At 37.3% G+C, this 15,315-nt stretch overlaps 1 protein-coding gene across 1 annotated transcript in view; it reads left to right on the forward strand.

The window, feature by feature from the left end:
* The first annotated feature begins 4,001 nt into the window (after positions 1–4,001).
* Positions 4,002–15,315, forward strand: part of WASL (WASP like actin nucleation promoting factor) — an 866,451-nt gene continuing 855,137 nt past the window's right edge. The window contains exon 1 of the mRNA XM_044087330.1: positions 4,002–4,375. Within this exon, the coding sequence (XP_043943265.1) occupies positions 4,262–4,375 (114 nt within the window). The 5' untranslated portion in view covers positions 4,002–4,261. The remainder of the gene's footprint in view (positions 4,376–15,315) is intronic.

The following is a 15,315-nucleotide window of genomic DNA, read 5'->3' on the forward strand; positions in this document are numbered from 1 at the left end:
ACTGTTCCTTTCTCTGAGGATCATTTGGGATCATATAAATGGCCACTTTGTTGTAATCATTCCCACATTTAGTTTACATCACTTTGCTTATATGGGTTCCCCTTGGCGTTTGGACTACCCCATTTTTGTTTGCATAACTAATGGTTTGGGTTTCTTTAAAAGGTTCAAAGCACCTGGCAAAGTGGTGTAGAGAAATGAAACCTTAGATGACATGAGTTTGATTAGCAACTTGAGAACTGAAGAAGCTGCAGGGACAGTGGGAGCTGGCATCTGAACACAGCATCCTGTGATGGTAGGAAGATGACCAACCAGTTGCAGTCTTGGCATTTTCTGGAGATAAAGTGTGTGTGAGAGAGAGAAAGAGATGCACACAGGATGCAGTGTATGTGCTAGAAACATTTGGTTGACATTTCTAAGTCACATTTATGCAGTAACTTTTATAGATATGTGTAGGAACAGGCATACCCACAGGAGAAGGTGTTTCTTGACTGCAAGTGCATATGTCAGCTGATGGGGGGGGGGGGGTTAGTGCTAACAAAAAAAAATCCAGATGACTACCTGGATGATGTCTTTCTGTGACTAACTCTGACATACCCACAGATCAAAAAATGGGCCAGTCAGTTATAGAATCGCTGGTAATTGGGGGAAGTGGAGAAAAAAAAGTAGATTTTATATATATATATATATATATATATATATATATATATATATATATATATATATACATACACATACAGTGGATATAAAAAGTGTACACACCCCTGTCAAAATGCTAGGTTTTTGTGATATAAAAAAAATGAGACCACAATAAATCATTTCAAGACGTTTCCCACTTTTAATGTGACCTATAACCTGTACAATTCAATTGAAAAACAAACAATTATGTTAGGGGAAAAAATTTAAAAAATAAAAAACATGCACACCCTTAAACTAATACTTTGTTGAAGAACTTTTTGATTTAATTACAGCATTCAGTCTTCTTGGGTAGGAGTCTATCAGCATGGCACATCTTGACTTGGCAATTTTTTCCCACTCTTCCTTGCAAAAGCACTCCAAATCTGTCAGATTGCGAGGGGATCTCCAGTGCACAGCCCTCTTCAGGTCACCCCACAGATTTTCTATTGGATTTAGGTTTGGGCTCTGGCTGGGCCATTCCAAAGTTTTAATTTTCTTCTGGTGAAGCAATTCTTTTGTTGATTTGGACGTATGCTTTGGGTCATTGTCATGTTGAAAGGTGAAATTTCTCTTCATCTTCAGCTTTCTAGCAGATGCCTGAAGGTTTTGGGCCAAAAGTGACTGGTGTTTGGAACTGCTTATAATTCCCTCCACCTCGACTAAAGCTCCAGTTCCAGCTGAAGAAAAGCAACTCCAAAGCATGATAGTGCCACCACCATGCTTCACCATGGGGATGGTGTTCTTTTGGTAATACAAACTTTGCGCCAAACGTACCTTTTGGAATTGTGGCCAAAAGGTTCAGCCTTGGTCTCATCAGACCATAACACATTTTCCATATGCTTTTGGGAGACTTGATGTATTGTTTTGCAAATTTTAGCTGGGCCTGGATGTTTTTCTGTGTAAGAAAAGTCTTCAGTCTTGCAACCATACCCCATAGTCCAGACATATGGAGAATACGTGAGATTATTGTCACATGTAGTACACAACTAGTACTTGCCAGAAATTCCTGCAGCTCCTTTAGTATTGCTGTAGGTCTCTTGGCAGCCTCCCTGACCAGTTTTCATCTTGTCTTTTCAACAATTTTGGAGGGACATCCAGTTCTTTGCAACATCACTGTTGTCCCATATTTTCTCTACTTTTTCATGACCGTCTTCACTGTGTTCCATGGTATATCCAATGCTGTGAAATTTTTTTTTTGTACCCTTCTCCTGACTAATACATTTCAACAATGAGATCCCTTTGATGCTTTGTAAGCTCTCTGCAAACCATGGCTTTTGCTGTAGCAGGCAACTGAGTAAATGTCAGGAAAATCCTACTAGGACAGCTGAACTTTATTTGGGGTTAATCAGAGTCTCTTTAATTTATGGCAGGTGTGTACCCAAGACTGAATGCTGTAATTAAATCAAAAGGTGTATGCAACCAGCTTATTGTACGTTTTTTATTGTTTATATTTTTTCCCCTAACAGATTTATTTGTTTTTCAATTGAATTGCACAAGTTACAGGTCACATTAAAGGTGGGAAAAGTTTTGAAATGATTTATTGCAGTCTAATGTTTTACATCACAAAAACTTGTCATTTTAACAGGGGTGTGTGCACTTATATATACACACACACACCATGTATATTAAATATATGTGTGTGTGCAAATATTGTACACATGTTCAACCATGACACTAAAGAAGGATCCATGAGCACTAATGTCTGTGGTTTATGAATTATGCTTTGAGTCTTTCTAAGTCTGTCATCTTACTCCCATCTCTTAAATGGATTACAAAAAAATATCAGTTAGTTTGCATTAAATAAAAGCTATTTCATTCAGTAAGTTGGGGCCTTTTATTTAGGCAAGTGTGTGTTTTAACTATCTTCTAATAAATTGTAATGAGCAAAAATGTACTGCACAACATAGCTCTCAAACCTCTATCCCCCGAATGTGCAACACTGGCTGTCATAATCTGAAAGAAATTGGCAAAATATAGAACATACTAACAACTTGCTAAAAACTTCAACCAGGAAGATCACAGGGAGGTTAAAAAGTGTTACTTTATACTTACAAAATCTTCTTTTAATTAATTAATATGATGCAGTAGTTACTTACCATGGACATTAAAAGATTTGTAACACTGAATGTGAGAAGGACCCTTTCAATGTGGAACAGGGAGGACCATGGACTTTTTAGGACTCAGAATGAGGAACACTCCCCATAATTAAATACACTTGAGAGGTATCGTGCACAGTGGCCAAACAAACTATACCACTCATAATAGAAAAAAAGGAAGTTTTGATTGCTTGTTTAATAATTCTAGATATCTGTGTAGGCTTTGATTTTGATTCCACATGCAGTGTTTACTCTTCTTTGAGATTTGCTGTTTGCACGTTATTCAGACCTGCCTGTCTCAAAATACTAGGGGAACTTACTTTTTTTTTCAAAGCAGGTCTTTTAAGTACTTAATTTCATATAGTGATAAGGAATAAGGGAACCTTTATGTAGGCTTACTTCAACACATAAAAAATGGCTACATTTCATTCCTCTTAACCTCTTAGTGCAGGAAATCTGGATAAAGCCCGAAATAATGGGGATGGATTTTAAATATTGCTCTTACAAACCTAGAAAGATGCTAGAATAACGTGGTTTAAGTTAACATGTATTTTGTAAAGGACGTGAAGTCTGAAACTCAAATGCATGTCATTATTTGGAGACTTAATTTTAAGAGACCATCCCAGAGATTTGTCAGAAAACTACAGATTTAATTAGGAGCAGACCACAAATCTGAGCAGAAAATCTAGACAGTTGATAACCGGTGTACATTTAAGCTGAAAACCAACAGCTCTGGTAGCAGCAAGACTAAATTTGTGGTCAAAAATTAGTGCCATACCTGAATCATAACAGCCGAGTGTTATCAATCAAATTCTACGAGAGATAGAAACCTGTTACCTACTTTTATATTCTACAGTGGCATAAACTGGCTCAACTGCATGCTAACAAACAAATTTATATACATTTAACACTTCACTTAAGAAACCACATATACTTAACTTTTACTACTAAAAAACATAGTTGTCACATTTCTCCGAAAACACTCTGCCCATCCCTGTCCCCACCTTGCCTTGCAAGTAAAAATACATAGGGAAAACAAGAGCAATCCATTTGTGGGCTTAGGGGACTTGACTTTAATAAGCTATGTACTATTTAAAGCAAATACATGGCCTTAAGAAAGGATATAAGCAGTGTATATAGTTATCACTAATTTTCAACTACAGGGGTAGCTACTTCAACGTCAGCCCTTTCCTTTTTGTCTATATTTTCAAGCTATTCACATCCCCCTCCCCGGCTGTGTCAGTGATTTCGTCCAGTCCACTGCCATGTTGGATAGAAGTTGGAAGTTTGGATTTTAGTCAGGTAGAGCGGTTCGGTTTCTTGAATAACCTGAGGATACCCTACTTGTTAAAACTGCCCAGGTCTTTGAACAGCTGATGCGTGATCCCCCCGCATGATGTCCTGCCCAGATGAGAGGCTGCCTGCAGTGTTATGTTAATCAATGTCGTTGAACGTCTGAAAGAGTGACAGGAACCCAGCAGCTTGGAAACATGAACAACCAGCAGCCTCCGCCAGTGCGACGGGTAGTGACTAACGTCGGCTCCCTAGTCCTCACACAGCAGGAAAATGAAATTCTGTTTAACTGCCTCAGCAGGAAATGCACGGTAAGCACTTGTTACGTTTCTTATACAGAGTTTTTCACTGTTGCCGACTGTCTTCTCTCCACCATTTTACTCCAGGGAACGTTTGTTTGGGATGCCGTAAGAGTTCCTTAGTTTGGCCTACGATCCGAGCCGGGAAATGGATGCTCCTGAGACAGGGCTGAGGTGGTCCCGCTTGTCAAGAGTGTAGTATAGATGTATAGACCAATTACTAGACTTAGAAGACGTGTTAGGGTATTAGTGTCTGTTTGCCGGTGGTGTAGTCAACCTAATTTGCCGGGTAACCGGCTACATGTTATTTACCTTTTTTTCCCCCTATTTGGGTGTGTTGGGGTACGGAAGACCATTTCTTAGGACTTAGTGACCACAAAATAGTCAGTGTGTATAGTCTGTTACAGTGAAAGTTTGGCTATACCGCAGTACTTGAATTTTTATATATACCTTATTTTGCTTTAATAATAGCAAGAAGACGTGTCGGAAAGCTGCGTTTGTAGTCGTTGTTTATATAGCTTAACTGCCTGGGTATCTATTACATCATCGGAGTTGTTAACCTTGGGGCAGACCTGTGTGCGTGTACAGTGACAGACCTCAGTGCTAGGGTGGCATTTCCTCCTCCTGCTTGTTATACCTGTCGTGCAAGCCAAGTAAGACCGTGTCTGCTGCTGGTGTTTGTGTCTGGATGATGCACTACTCTTGATGATTTGTTGTTGAGGTGAAACAGGAAATCCTTTTGGTCCCTTCTATGGGAAGGGGTCGTTCAAGTTATTTATTTTGTTCATTAGTCTCTTCCTCTCATTGGTTCGAGGTATGTTAGTGCCACCCCTTGGGCCACTGACAATTCATTTAACAGGATGATGGTTCTTGACATGCCTTAAGTATCCCACCTTGTAAATACCTGTCAGCTGTGGAGGAACCTATTGGATGGGAATTAAAACATATGGATGAGATTGCTTGTATATTTTTTTTAGCTGTGTTTCCCCCCCTTTTTGCAGAACTGTTTTTTTTCATTGTTGTTTAATCCATATAGTAGAACCAGGGGTTGCCATCTTTTTAAATGCCAAAAGTGAAGTGTGTGTGTGTGTGTGTGTGTGTGTGTGTGTGTGTGTGTGTATGTGTGTAATACTTTTTTTTTATTATGGAAATGTCAGATTTAGCAGGACAGACCAACCAGTGCTAAGGGATAGACTTTAAAACTGTTTTGTCAAAAAAAGAAAATAATGTGGAACTTGGTGCGATTCTGTTTCATGAAACATCCAGGTATTTTTAAATGTAAAACAATTGCTTTATACAGCTGTTACAGAAAACTCTGAAAATATTTTTTAATCTTAATATCTTGGGACATTTACAGTTTTCCATGTTATTAGTGGGGCATAACTACCCAAGTAGGGACTTTTGTGCATAAAGAAGAAGAGGTGGTAACTACAATTAAATCCTACTCCCACCCCTGAAGTGTGTTCTAACTCTGGATGTTTGCTGCATTTATTTTATTTTAATATAACCGTGGGGTAGAACATTGTTCACAAATGACAATTTTCAGTCTCTATGCAGGAAGAACTACAGACTATCGATTAAAAAGGGTTGGAAGTCAAGCCATGATTTCACACTGTACTGCATAGTGTACAGTATAAGACATACCTTCATATTGGACGTCTGTGGTGTGTGTGTGTATTTATATTAGTACTGTGTACTAAACTAGGTTGTGCAGTAACATATGTACAGCTGTGTACATGTGAATTGTGATTTAAGGAAGATCGAGGCAGGCAGTCATGTAGTTTTAGTCCGAAGCCGAATAGCTGGAAGTTCTGGCAACCATTTGTTGGAAGTTATTCCTAATCTTACTGAAAGTCTGTCTTGTTAGTTTCTGGTAGTTGGTGCAGATTGTTGAGGCTGTGAGCTGCAGTTGCTGTTGAAGAGGGTTTGAGTCTCTCAGCCCTTATTTGCCTACTCTGTGTCCTTGAGGTACGCACTTAACCAGATATTGATCCCAGAACACCCCTGAAAAGGGCCTGTGTGTCCACTGGACCTACTTGATTAACGAATGTATATTATTGTTAGTGAACAGTAGGGAATGCTGTAAATTCTGTTCTGGTTTCAGAAATGGTTCAGCAAAAGATGCATCTTAAGAAGTCTCTCCAACCACGCATGTAAATGTACTCTTTGTTCTAGAAGTCATTGGTCAAAACTTGTAAAAGTTTCATATGTAACCTTTGTTCTCAATCTCTTTACCCCTCAAATAGCAGTGGGTAGAAGTAATTGGGGCCAAAGGTTAAAAATGAACGTTTAGAATATTGACACACTTTACTTTGAAAGTTGATTTTGAATAAGGCATTTTAACTGAAGAATGATGTCTGGAGTAAAACTGTATGTTTGTTTTGAGTGTAATCCTTACTTTATCACAGCATCATAAATGGAAAATTAATCGATTTTCTAGTACAAAGGTGGGATGGAATTTCTTGTAATTTTTCAAGCCTGTCCTGTTTCTTGTAGACCTATGTCAACATTGTCAATAGCATAATGTTCTTATTGACAAAAAAAATCCTGTTTTTTGTTTAGCAGTCCTTTACTAACATTTAGTCCCCATTTTACCCAACACATTTTGTCATTGAGAAGTGAGGAATAATTGCTCTGCCTGGAACCTTGTTGCATTATCCATGTGCTCATGTTAGAGTATGATGAGCTACAGGCTCATCATTACATTGTGGGAATTCACTGTTTTCCAGTTACATTTTTTGTGACATGCTCAAGTTTTGTTTGGGTATAATAACTGAAGTGTTTATTTTGTGTTTAAAACACTGTGCAAAATGTAATGGGATGCTGTTTGGTAATCTCTCCTGTAAACATTGTGTGGGTAAACCTTCACCTGACCGTGTTGCTGCACACTTTATCAGTTTTTGAGATGCATTGAATTACATGTAATAGTAGTGAAAGATAGATGAAGTTGTACATCTTTGCATAGTACAACACAATGAGGTTGCTTGGGCTGTGTATATCCCATTATCCCCTTTTAGAGTAGCATGTATTTTCTGAAACTGCAAGCACAAAACAGTGCAAACTTAGTTTTATTTGTTAAAATAACTGAAAGCCCACAGGTTGTCACTGCTTTCCATCCAGTACATATACTGTGCATCACCTCTGCCTTCATTGCAGTTGAATTTTTTTTCCCTCTCCACTGCTGCAGGAGGCTGTTATCATATGACACTGTTGCTGGTTTAATTTCTGCTTAACCACACACAAAGTTGACTAAGGCTGGAATGCAATTGCTGCATTAGTCTTTCAAGTAAACAAGTGTGCTATACTTTATGTACATTTCTGAAGCCCAGGTTTGAATCTTGGGAAGAGAGGGGTAGAGACAAAAGAAGAAGGTGAGCTGCGTGATGTAGGAATGCAAGCTTGAAAATGTATTACTTGAAGCAAGAAAAATTGCAAAGGAGGTGAAATATGTTCATATAAATCTGTACATGTAAATAAATGGTTTATTGTTTACATGGACAGTAAGTAATCATTCATGGCCGAGATGAGCAGGTGGTAGAGTCCAACTGTGTATTCATACAATTTAACAGTAAGATGTCCATAGGAAATCAAAGAAATTTCCTTTTGGAAACCTGGGCACATTTGGATATGAATATGAAGTGCTGGCTGAGGTGTTGAATGGTGTTGCCTTGAGGAATTCAGGTGTAATAGGCTAAGACAGATGTAAGAGGTATTGTTGCATTTTCACACTATAAAAACAGCTTTTGTTTATAAAAGGGAGTGTATTATATGAATGGTGCTTGGATTACACTTTGCAGTAGTGAGTGAAGTGAAAAGTGTAAACAAATCTTAGTTTTATGTTTTGAAAGTTTTTTTTATATTGGCAGTATTAACTTAATGTTGAGGAGAGACTTGCTGCACTTTTGGGGGAGTGAAAGATCAATGTTTGTGCTTATAATTATAGGAAAATCAACCAAAATGCTTGATGTAATGTCCGAATACTGTAAGACATAATTGTTTTATCTAATGTCTGCTATAAATCAACCAGTTATTTCTGCTTTAATTAACTTTTTTTAAGCTGGGGTGTTTTTAAAGGTTATCTGTGTTTTGGCAGGAGTGCGGCTGGGTATAATGGGCTCCGAAGGGAGTGCGGCTGGGTATAATGGGCTCAGAAGTAAAACCATTCTGTAGGTATAGAAATTAGATGTGTGGGGGTGGTGTGTGTGTGTCCCAAAACAATAAATGTGCTACAACTTGTTATTGTCAGAGGGAGACAATTAATAATTTTGCTGTCATGTATTTTTTTTTACTCTGCAGTGTAATGCTTAAATTATTTTTGGCATCTTCTGAAAATGAAAAGCAATGAAAGTGTGACTATTTGCATTTCATTTCTTAAAAATCAAGTCTCTTAAAGACTTTTTTTCTAATTTTTGAAAACAAATGCTGGTTTAGTGACTCTGGATGACTGATGTCCTGTCTAACAGCCTTCCCTTTTTGTTGCTTGTATATTTATCTTTGGCGTTATTGAATGTGGTTTTTGCATTGTCTTTTGAAATTCCTAGCTTCTCATTTATTCCCTTGGGTAATGTGGTGGTGATCATTAGCAAAACGTAGCCCGAGTATACTATTAAACATTGTCATGCTCCACAACCTCTAGGTAATGTGGTGGTGATCATTAGCAAAACGTAGCCAGAGTATACTATTAAACATTGTCATGCTCCACAACCTCTGGGTAATGTGGTGGTGATCATTAGCAAAACGTAGCCCGAGTAAACATTGTCATGCTCCACAACCTCTAGGTAATGTGGTGGTGATCATTAGCAAAACGTAGCCAGAGTATACTATTAAACATTGTCATGCTCCACAACCTCTAGGTAATGTGGTGGTGATCATTAGCAAAACGTAGCCAGCGTATACTATTAAACATTGTCATGCTCCACAACCTCTGGGTAATGTGGTGGTGATCATTAGCAAAATGTAGCCCGAGTAAACATTGTCATGCTCCACAACCTCTGGGTAATGTGGTGGTGATCATTAGCAAAATGTAGCCCGAGTAAACATTGTCATGCTCCACAACCTCTGGGTAATGTGGTGGTGATCATTAGCAAAACGTAGCCCGAGTATACTATTAAACATTGTCATGCTCCACAACCTCTAGGTAATGTGGTGGTGATCATTAGCAAAACGTAGCCTGAGTATACTGTTAAACATTGTCATGCTCCACAACCTCTCGCTCGGCACTATGCTTGAATATCTACCATACTTTTTATGGTTCTTATTTTTATTTCTCCCTTTAATGGATCATTTCTGTTTGAGTGAGTGATAATATTGCTAGTCTTGTATTGCTGATGCATTTTCACTTGGTATATTTTTAGTGTATGTGTAGTTGCTGGAATTTCTTTAAATTATTGTTCTCTTTAATTTTGTTTGCTCTCTATTGTGTTGCCTGTTTGGCCTGAATTGTGGCAGAAAATGGTACTCATTTTGTGTACTTGCCCAGATAAACTGCCTAAATTGCAGTGATTAGGAGAAACTGTAATGTTTAAGCTTGCACTCTGATAATTTTCAGACTTTGTATTAGAATTTTTTTTTTCCTAGAAGAAAATGCTGCCATCAGTTTGGGGGTTTTATTTTTATAGTAAACTTCACTTTTGTTTGAAAAACCCCAAGTACCATCTTTAAACTTTCATTCATGGGGGCTGGTGACCTGAATGTACAGTAATAGCTAAGCATTTTATATAATATTTTGTACCATGGTAGAATCGCATACAATCCTTGTAACTGTAAATTTACAAGATGATGTTTAGCTTTTAGTTGGGTGATCCATGTTAAGACTCTTGTTATCCAGAGCCAAGATGATAAATTGTGTATTTGTAGTGTACAGTACAAGCAGGCTAAAATGTTTTTTGATAGGTCTACCACAGGCAGAACCCAACACCGCTTGATATTGCTGCAGTATTGGATCGCCATGTCGTTGTCATCTGTGAATAAAAATTGGCATAAAGTTAAGGTGCTATAGAAATGGTTTGCTTATGTTGTATATTTGAGCAGTAAGGAGGCAAAAGCATTTTGGGAAGCGAGGCATCTTGTATTTTCTCTGATGGAGATTCCCTTGTCACATGCATACTTTCACTGCCTTGCAGTTTTAGAGCAAGTAATGCTTTCAGCATTGCACACTAAATTCAAATTGTTGTATGCTTTATTTGTATTGATAAACCCAGTTTACTACATTCATACAATGATGTGCACAACAGTTGTAACATAAGCTAATGATAACTATACAGTTATAATGATTTTAAAATGTGTTCCACAGTAAGTCAAACTTCACTTGAGAAGAATCTGCTTTCTCTCATGTCCACTGACAAGCACCATTGTAAAAGCTGGGTGTTTTAATACTTCATCAAAACAGTCACCTAGCAGAATGGACTAAAATGGTTTCATGGCTTATTAGTGAAATTTGTCGGTCTTCTATATGTATTTTTGTTGTGTCTGTGTTGGTCTGAAGACAGTTTTCAACTCTGACCCATGTAACAAGGCAATAATGTAGTTTCCAATTGTAAACTTTTTACATTAGTGCATTAGAGCTCTCTAACTTTTTTTTTATTGTTTTTAATTATTTTTAATTTAACCTGGTAGATGAGCTGGCCTGAGGATTACTTTCAGCCACAGTCTGGGCTAGAGGCAGGCAAAGAAGGAAAACGATGTACTATAAATATGAGAAGCTGTGTAGCATACAAGAAATAGAGTAAGGAAACAGTGCAATATGTATACTTGAAGCTATTTTGTTACTGTCAAAGTTAAATATTCATAAACTTATTTTGTGCTGACAAAGTAGTGTAATGTATGATATCAGACTGCAGAATTAACATGCATGGTAGAGTACAGTACGGTAGTTTTTAACTCCAAGAATTTTCTGTGAGTAAATTAGAGTTGACCTGTAAATATGAATGTGAGAGACCGAAATAGGCTAAAAGGTACTAGCATTGAACCAAGGTGGAGTAAAGCTGGATGAGACTGAAATAGGCTAAAAGGTACTAGCATTGAACCAAGGTGGAGTAAAGCTGGGATAAGGACACTTCTAAGGGGGGGGTGAAAGGTAATGGTAATGAATGTCTGAACATGTCACTGAGGTTGTAGGAGGCGTCCTCATTTTTAAGTAGTATATGTTTAAACATGGTTGTGAAATATTAATGGTGCATATGTGAATGTAGTTTGTAAATACAGTGAAGTTTTCTACTGTTTAGTACAGTTTTAACAGTGCGATATGCTATAACTTTACATTTTTTGGCTTAAAGCAACACAACATGTGTCTGATGGGCATGATGAGGATTTATTATACGTGAAAGAAATGGTTTACAGAAAGTAAATAAGACACAATGTTAGAAGATTGGTAATTAGGACAACTAAGAGAAGTGTGTGAGGTATACCAGAAATAAATAGGATATATTACTCTGCAGCAACTGTTAAATGAGAAGTGTTTGCACAAAGAGTAATAAAGAAAAGAACAAATCTCAATCACTTTATAGTTTCATCTATTCAGGTCTTCCACAGAGACAAGAAGGATTACGGTTAAAAGAATATAGAAAAGGATCATCAAAGATACTCTGGACGATAGCTGTGGTAAAAGAAACTGAGGATACTGCTACTGTGGAACAGACTCTCCATCCACACAAAACAAAGTTTGTCCTAGTGCATATTCAAGTGCAGCTTATAAGGATCTGTGGGTGGGAAAAGGAAAATCTGTAGGACTAATGGACAGACGACCTCCTAAATGTTTTATTCCATGCATGGGTCCCCTCATTATCTATGGTATGATCCCAGTTATTCTCATTGGGGATAATGTTGACCATGGAGTGGGGATAATGTTGACCATGGAGTGGGTAAGGTCAGTCTATAGCCAAATGGGATAGGTTATTTTGAGCACAAATTGAAATTGGCTAGGTTTTAAAATGGTCCACATGGGCAGCTAGCCTACTTGCTTTTCATAGGTATTATAACAGGCTAAGTTCTAGCATAAACTATTGCCAACAATAAAAATGTCAAAACAAGCAGAAAAAATGAAGATAAATAGATAAGGAAATGTACAAAATAGGCAATTCATTGATGGTCCAGTAAGGTTTTGCAAAGAATTGGAGGAAAAGCTAAAGGAACAGAACTGCCAAAAGAAGAAGAAATATACATTTCAGAGAAATATTTATAAATCTACAGTTGAATATAATGGAGATTGAATGGATTTAAAGCATTAAAAGAAACTGTGAGGAGTTCTAATTTAGCGAATGTGAAACTAAATGGGAAGAACTAATGGCCAGAGAAGTTGAGGCAAGGTAGAGAATGGCTCCAAACTGTGTATATACAAAAACGAGGCCCAATTGCAGCACGTAAGCTTTGGCAGAAGTTATTGGCATTTTATACATAGAAAGATTTAGTCTTCAGTAAGAATTACTTGTATGTGCATCCCAAAAAAATTGGTACTCCTCCTCAAAGAGTGAACTGCAAGCCATCCTAAAACTGTAGACCAATAACTTGCCTTCCGACAATATGCAAATTTCATGTACTAGAATTTATGCAGGCAGTTTATACTAATTCAGAAAAAAAAATCAGTTATGGCAATAGAAGAAGGGCAACAAAAGAAAGCCACATAGAACAGGGGGCTCATTTGTTGCTAAATAAAGCCATAGCAAAGAATTAAATACGACTAGGATAGATTACAAAAGATGTATTTGACAGCATCCTGTGTTTCATGATTAAAGGAATGCTTTCAGATTTATTAAGTACACCCTACAATGATCAGTTGTATTACAGTAATATTGCAATAGTGTAAACCGCATGACAAAGGTCAAATTATCATCCCAGGGTTAAAAATACAAAGGCGGATATTCCTGGGTGGTTCTCTATCATCACTGCTGCTTGGTCTAACCCTTAACCCATTAAGATGTTATCTTGACAGATTAGGCTATGGTTATTATTTGGCTTCCAGAGACCAAAATTGTTTCAAGACTTCTCTTAAACTGTATAGTTTTTATACACAACAAGTAGATCAGATGAGTTGAAAGAGATGACATTTGGTCTTGATAAATGCACAGACATTTAAAAGAAGAAAGCTGCAGCACCAAGAAAATGTCTGAACAGTAATGTGATATCAAGGAACTTGAAACAGGAGTGAGTGTGTAATTATTTGGCAATAGAAAAAGGATTGGCAGTAAAACATGAACAAATGAAAATGACTCCAAGGAATATTTCAGAAAATAACACTGAAAACTGCCTTGACATCTAGGAATAAGTCCAACCTGTAAATCAGTTTATCCGTCCTGTTCTGACTTGAAGGTTTGTTGTAACTGACCCCAAAAAGTATTGGATCAGTTGGACAAGGAAAAATCCTTCACTATTGCTAATAGTGTATATAAAAATACATTGCATACCAATATTATATTTTTCCTTACTGTGAAGGAGGTGTGGACCTTCTCAAAATTGATTACCTGTTTAGATCACATCTGCCAACCTCGTCATGGTTTAAAACTTCCACCTTGTTTGGATGTGGTGAGAAGTCCTAAGATGATATCTTTGCCTAGTTTGGCAGAAGAGTTTAAAAACCAGAAGTAGATAAAAATCAAAAAGCAACTGCTTATGCAATAAAATATGGAGAAAATATAAGGAGAGAGAATTGGAAAAGCCATGAATATAGTGGCAAGGACAGAGTTGTCCTGGAACAGCCTCATGTTGCTAAAATGTGATGCAGGAAGGGTTAAGGAGAAGTGAACTGAAACCAAAAGATAAAAGGTTTAATAATGGCACCCCAGAATAGTGGACTATGTACACATTGAAAAGTTGGGGAAAAAGAGACCAGTGCAAGTTGTAGAAAAAACTGGCAACAGTTGTACATTTTGTTTTGGGTGTGATACACTCAGCAGAAGTCTGAAGACTTAAAGGCACAATAATATAAGAAGACTTGTTGCATGGGGGATTGTGCAAACACTACAATATTGAAGTAGATGATATGCTTTGTGGTTGACGTTTCCAGTGATTATGTAGACTGTTTAGATCCCATTGGAGCAAGTAAATGCAAGAAAACCAGATGTAGTAGTCCCATGAAAAAGACAAAAGTAGCACTGATCATTGAAATTCCTGTTTTGAAATTGTAAACTGCTTCTTGAAGAAAATGTTGTAGCATATCTTTGCATTTGTAAATGTGTGTTTTTAGCATATCATTTTATGTGTAAATGTTTTGTTCATTTCTCACTTGATCCTGTTCACACAGGCTGTGCCTAAAAATGGTCTGAGATCTGTGCACTACCCTGGCAAACAAACAAAACAATTGCTACACCCAGTGATTACAGTATATTACGTATAGAGAGATGGTGTTTGCAGGCAGAAATTAGAGCAATGTAGAAGAAACATACCCAGTCAGTCCCAAAAGTAATAGGAGCAGGTGGTCTAAAAAAAAATTACAGTCCCACTTGGGTATGCAACCCATACCTCTCAACTGTCCCTGATTTTCATATTTTAGCATTGTCCCTGTTAATCCCTCCTAAATTGGTAACTTTTAGAGAAGAGGTAGTGAATTACACTTGATAAATGACACTGCCTTCTTTTACTTCAGAAAATGTATATTTACTTTCTCCTATTCTGTCATTATCTCCAGGGTAATGGTATTAATATTTTGTGTCCCTAATTATTTTTGATTTGACACTCTACTCAACAGAGGCACTGAAAACTAAGTTAGGGTGGCATGATGCCAAGGTAATCCTATGGGCTAGGCTTGTAAAGGCTCCAGAGCCATTACCCTAGTACACACCTATGAACTAATTATGTTGAGATCTGTCCCTTATTCATTGAGAGCTGTGGATGCTACTAGTTTATGTAACTGTATGAATTAATGATCAAAATAGAACTTATGTTTTCTTGTTTTACTTTTTTCTGGAATTGTATTGTAATACCATGAGCTGGTTGTTGCGTTGGAGGTTTTGTTGGTACTA

Source organism: Protopterus annectens, chromosome 11.part0 (assembly GCF_019279795.1).
Source record: "Protopterus annectens isolate FY-2018-M chromosome 11.part0, PAN1.0, whole genome shotgun sequence".
Taxonomy (NCBI): domain Eukaryota; kingdom Metazoa; phylum Chordata; order Ceratodontiformes; family Protopteridae; genus Protopterus; species Protopterus annectens.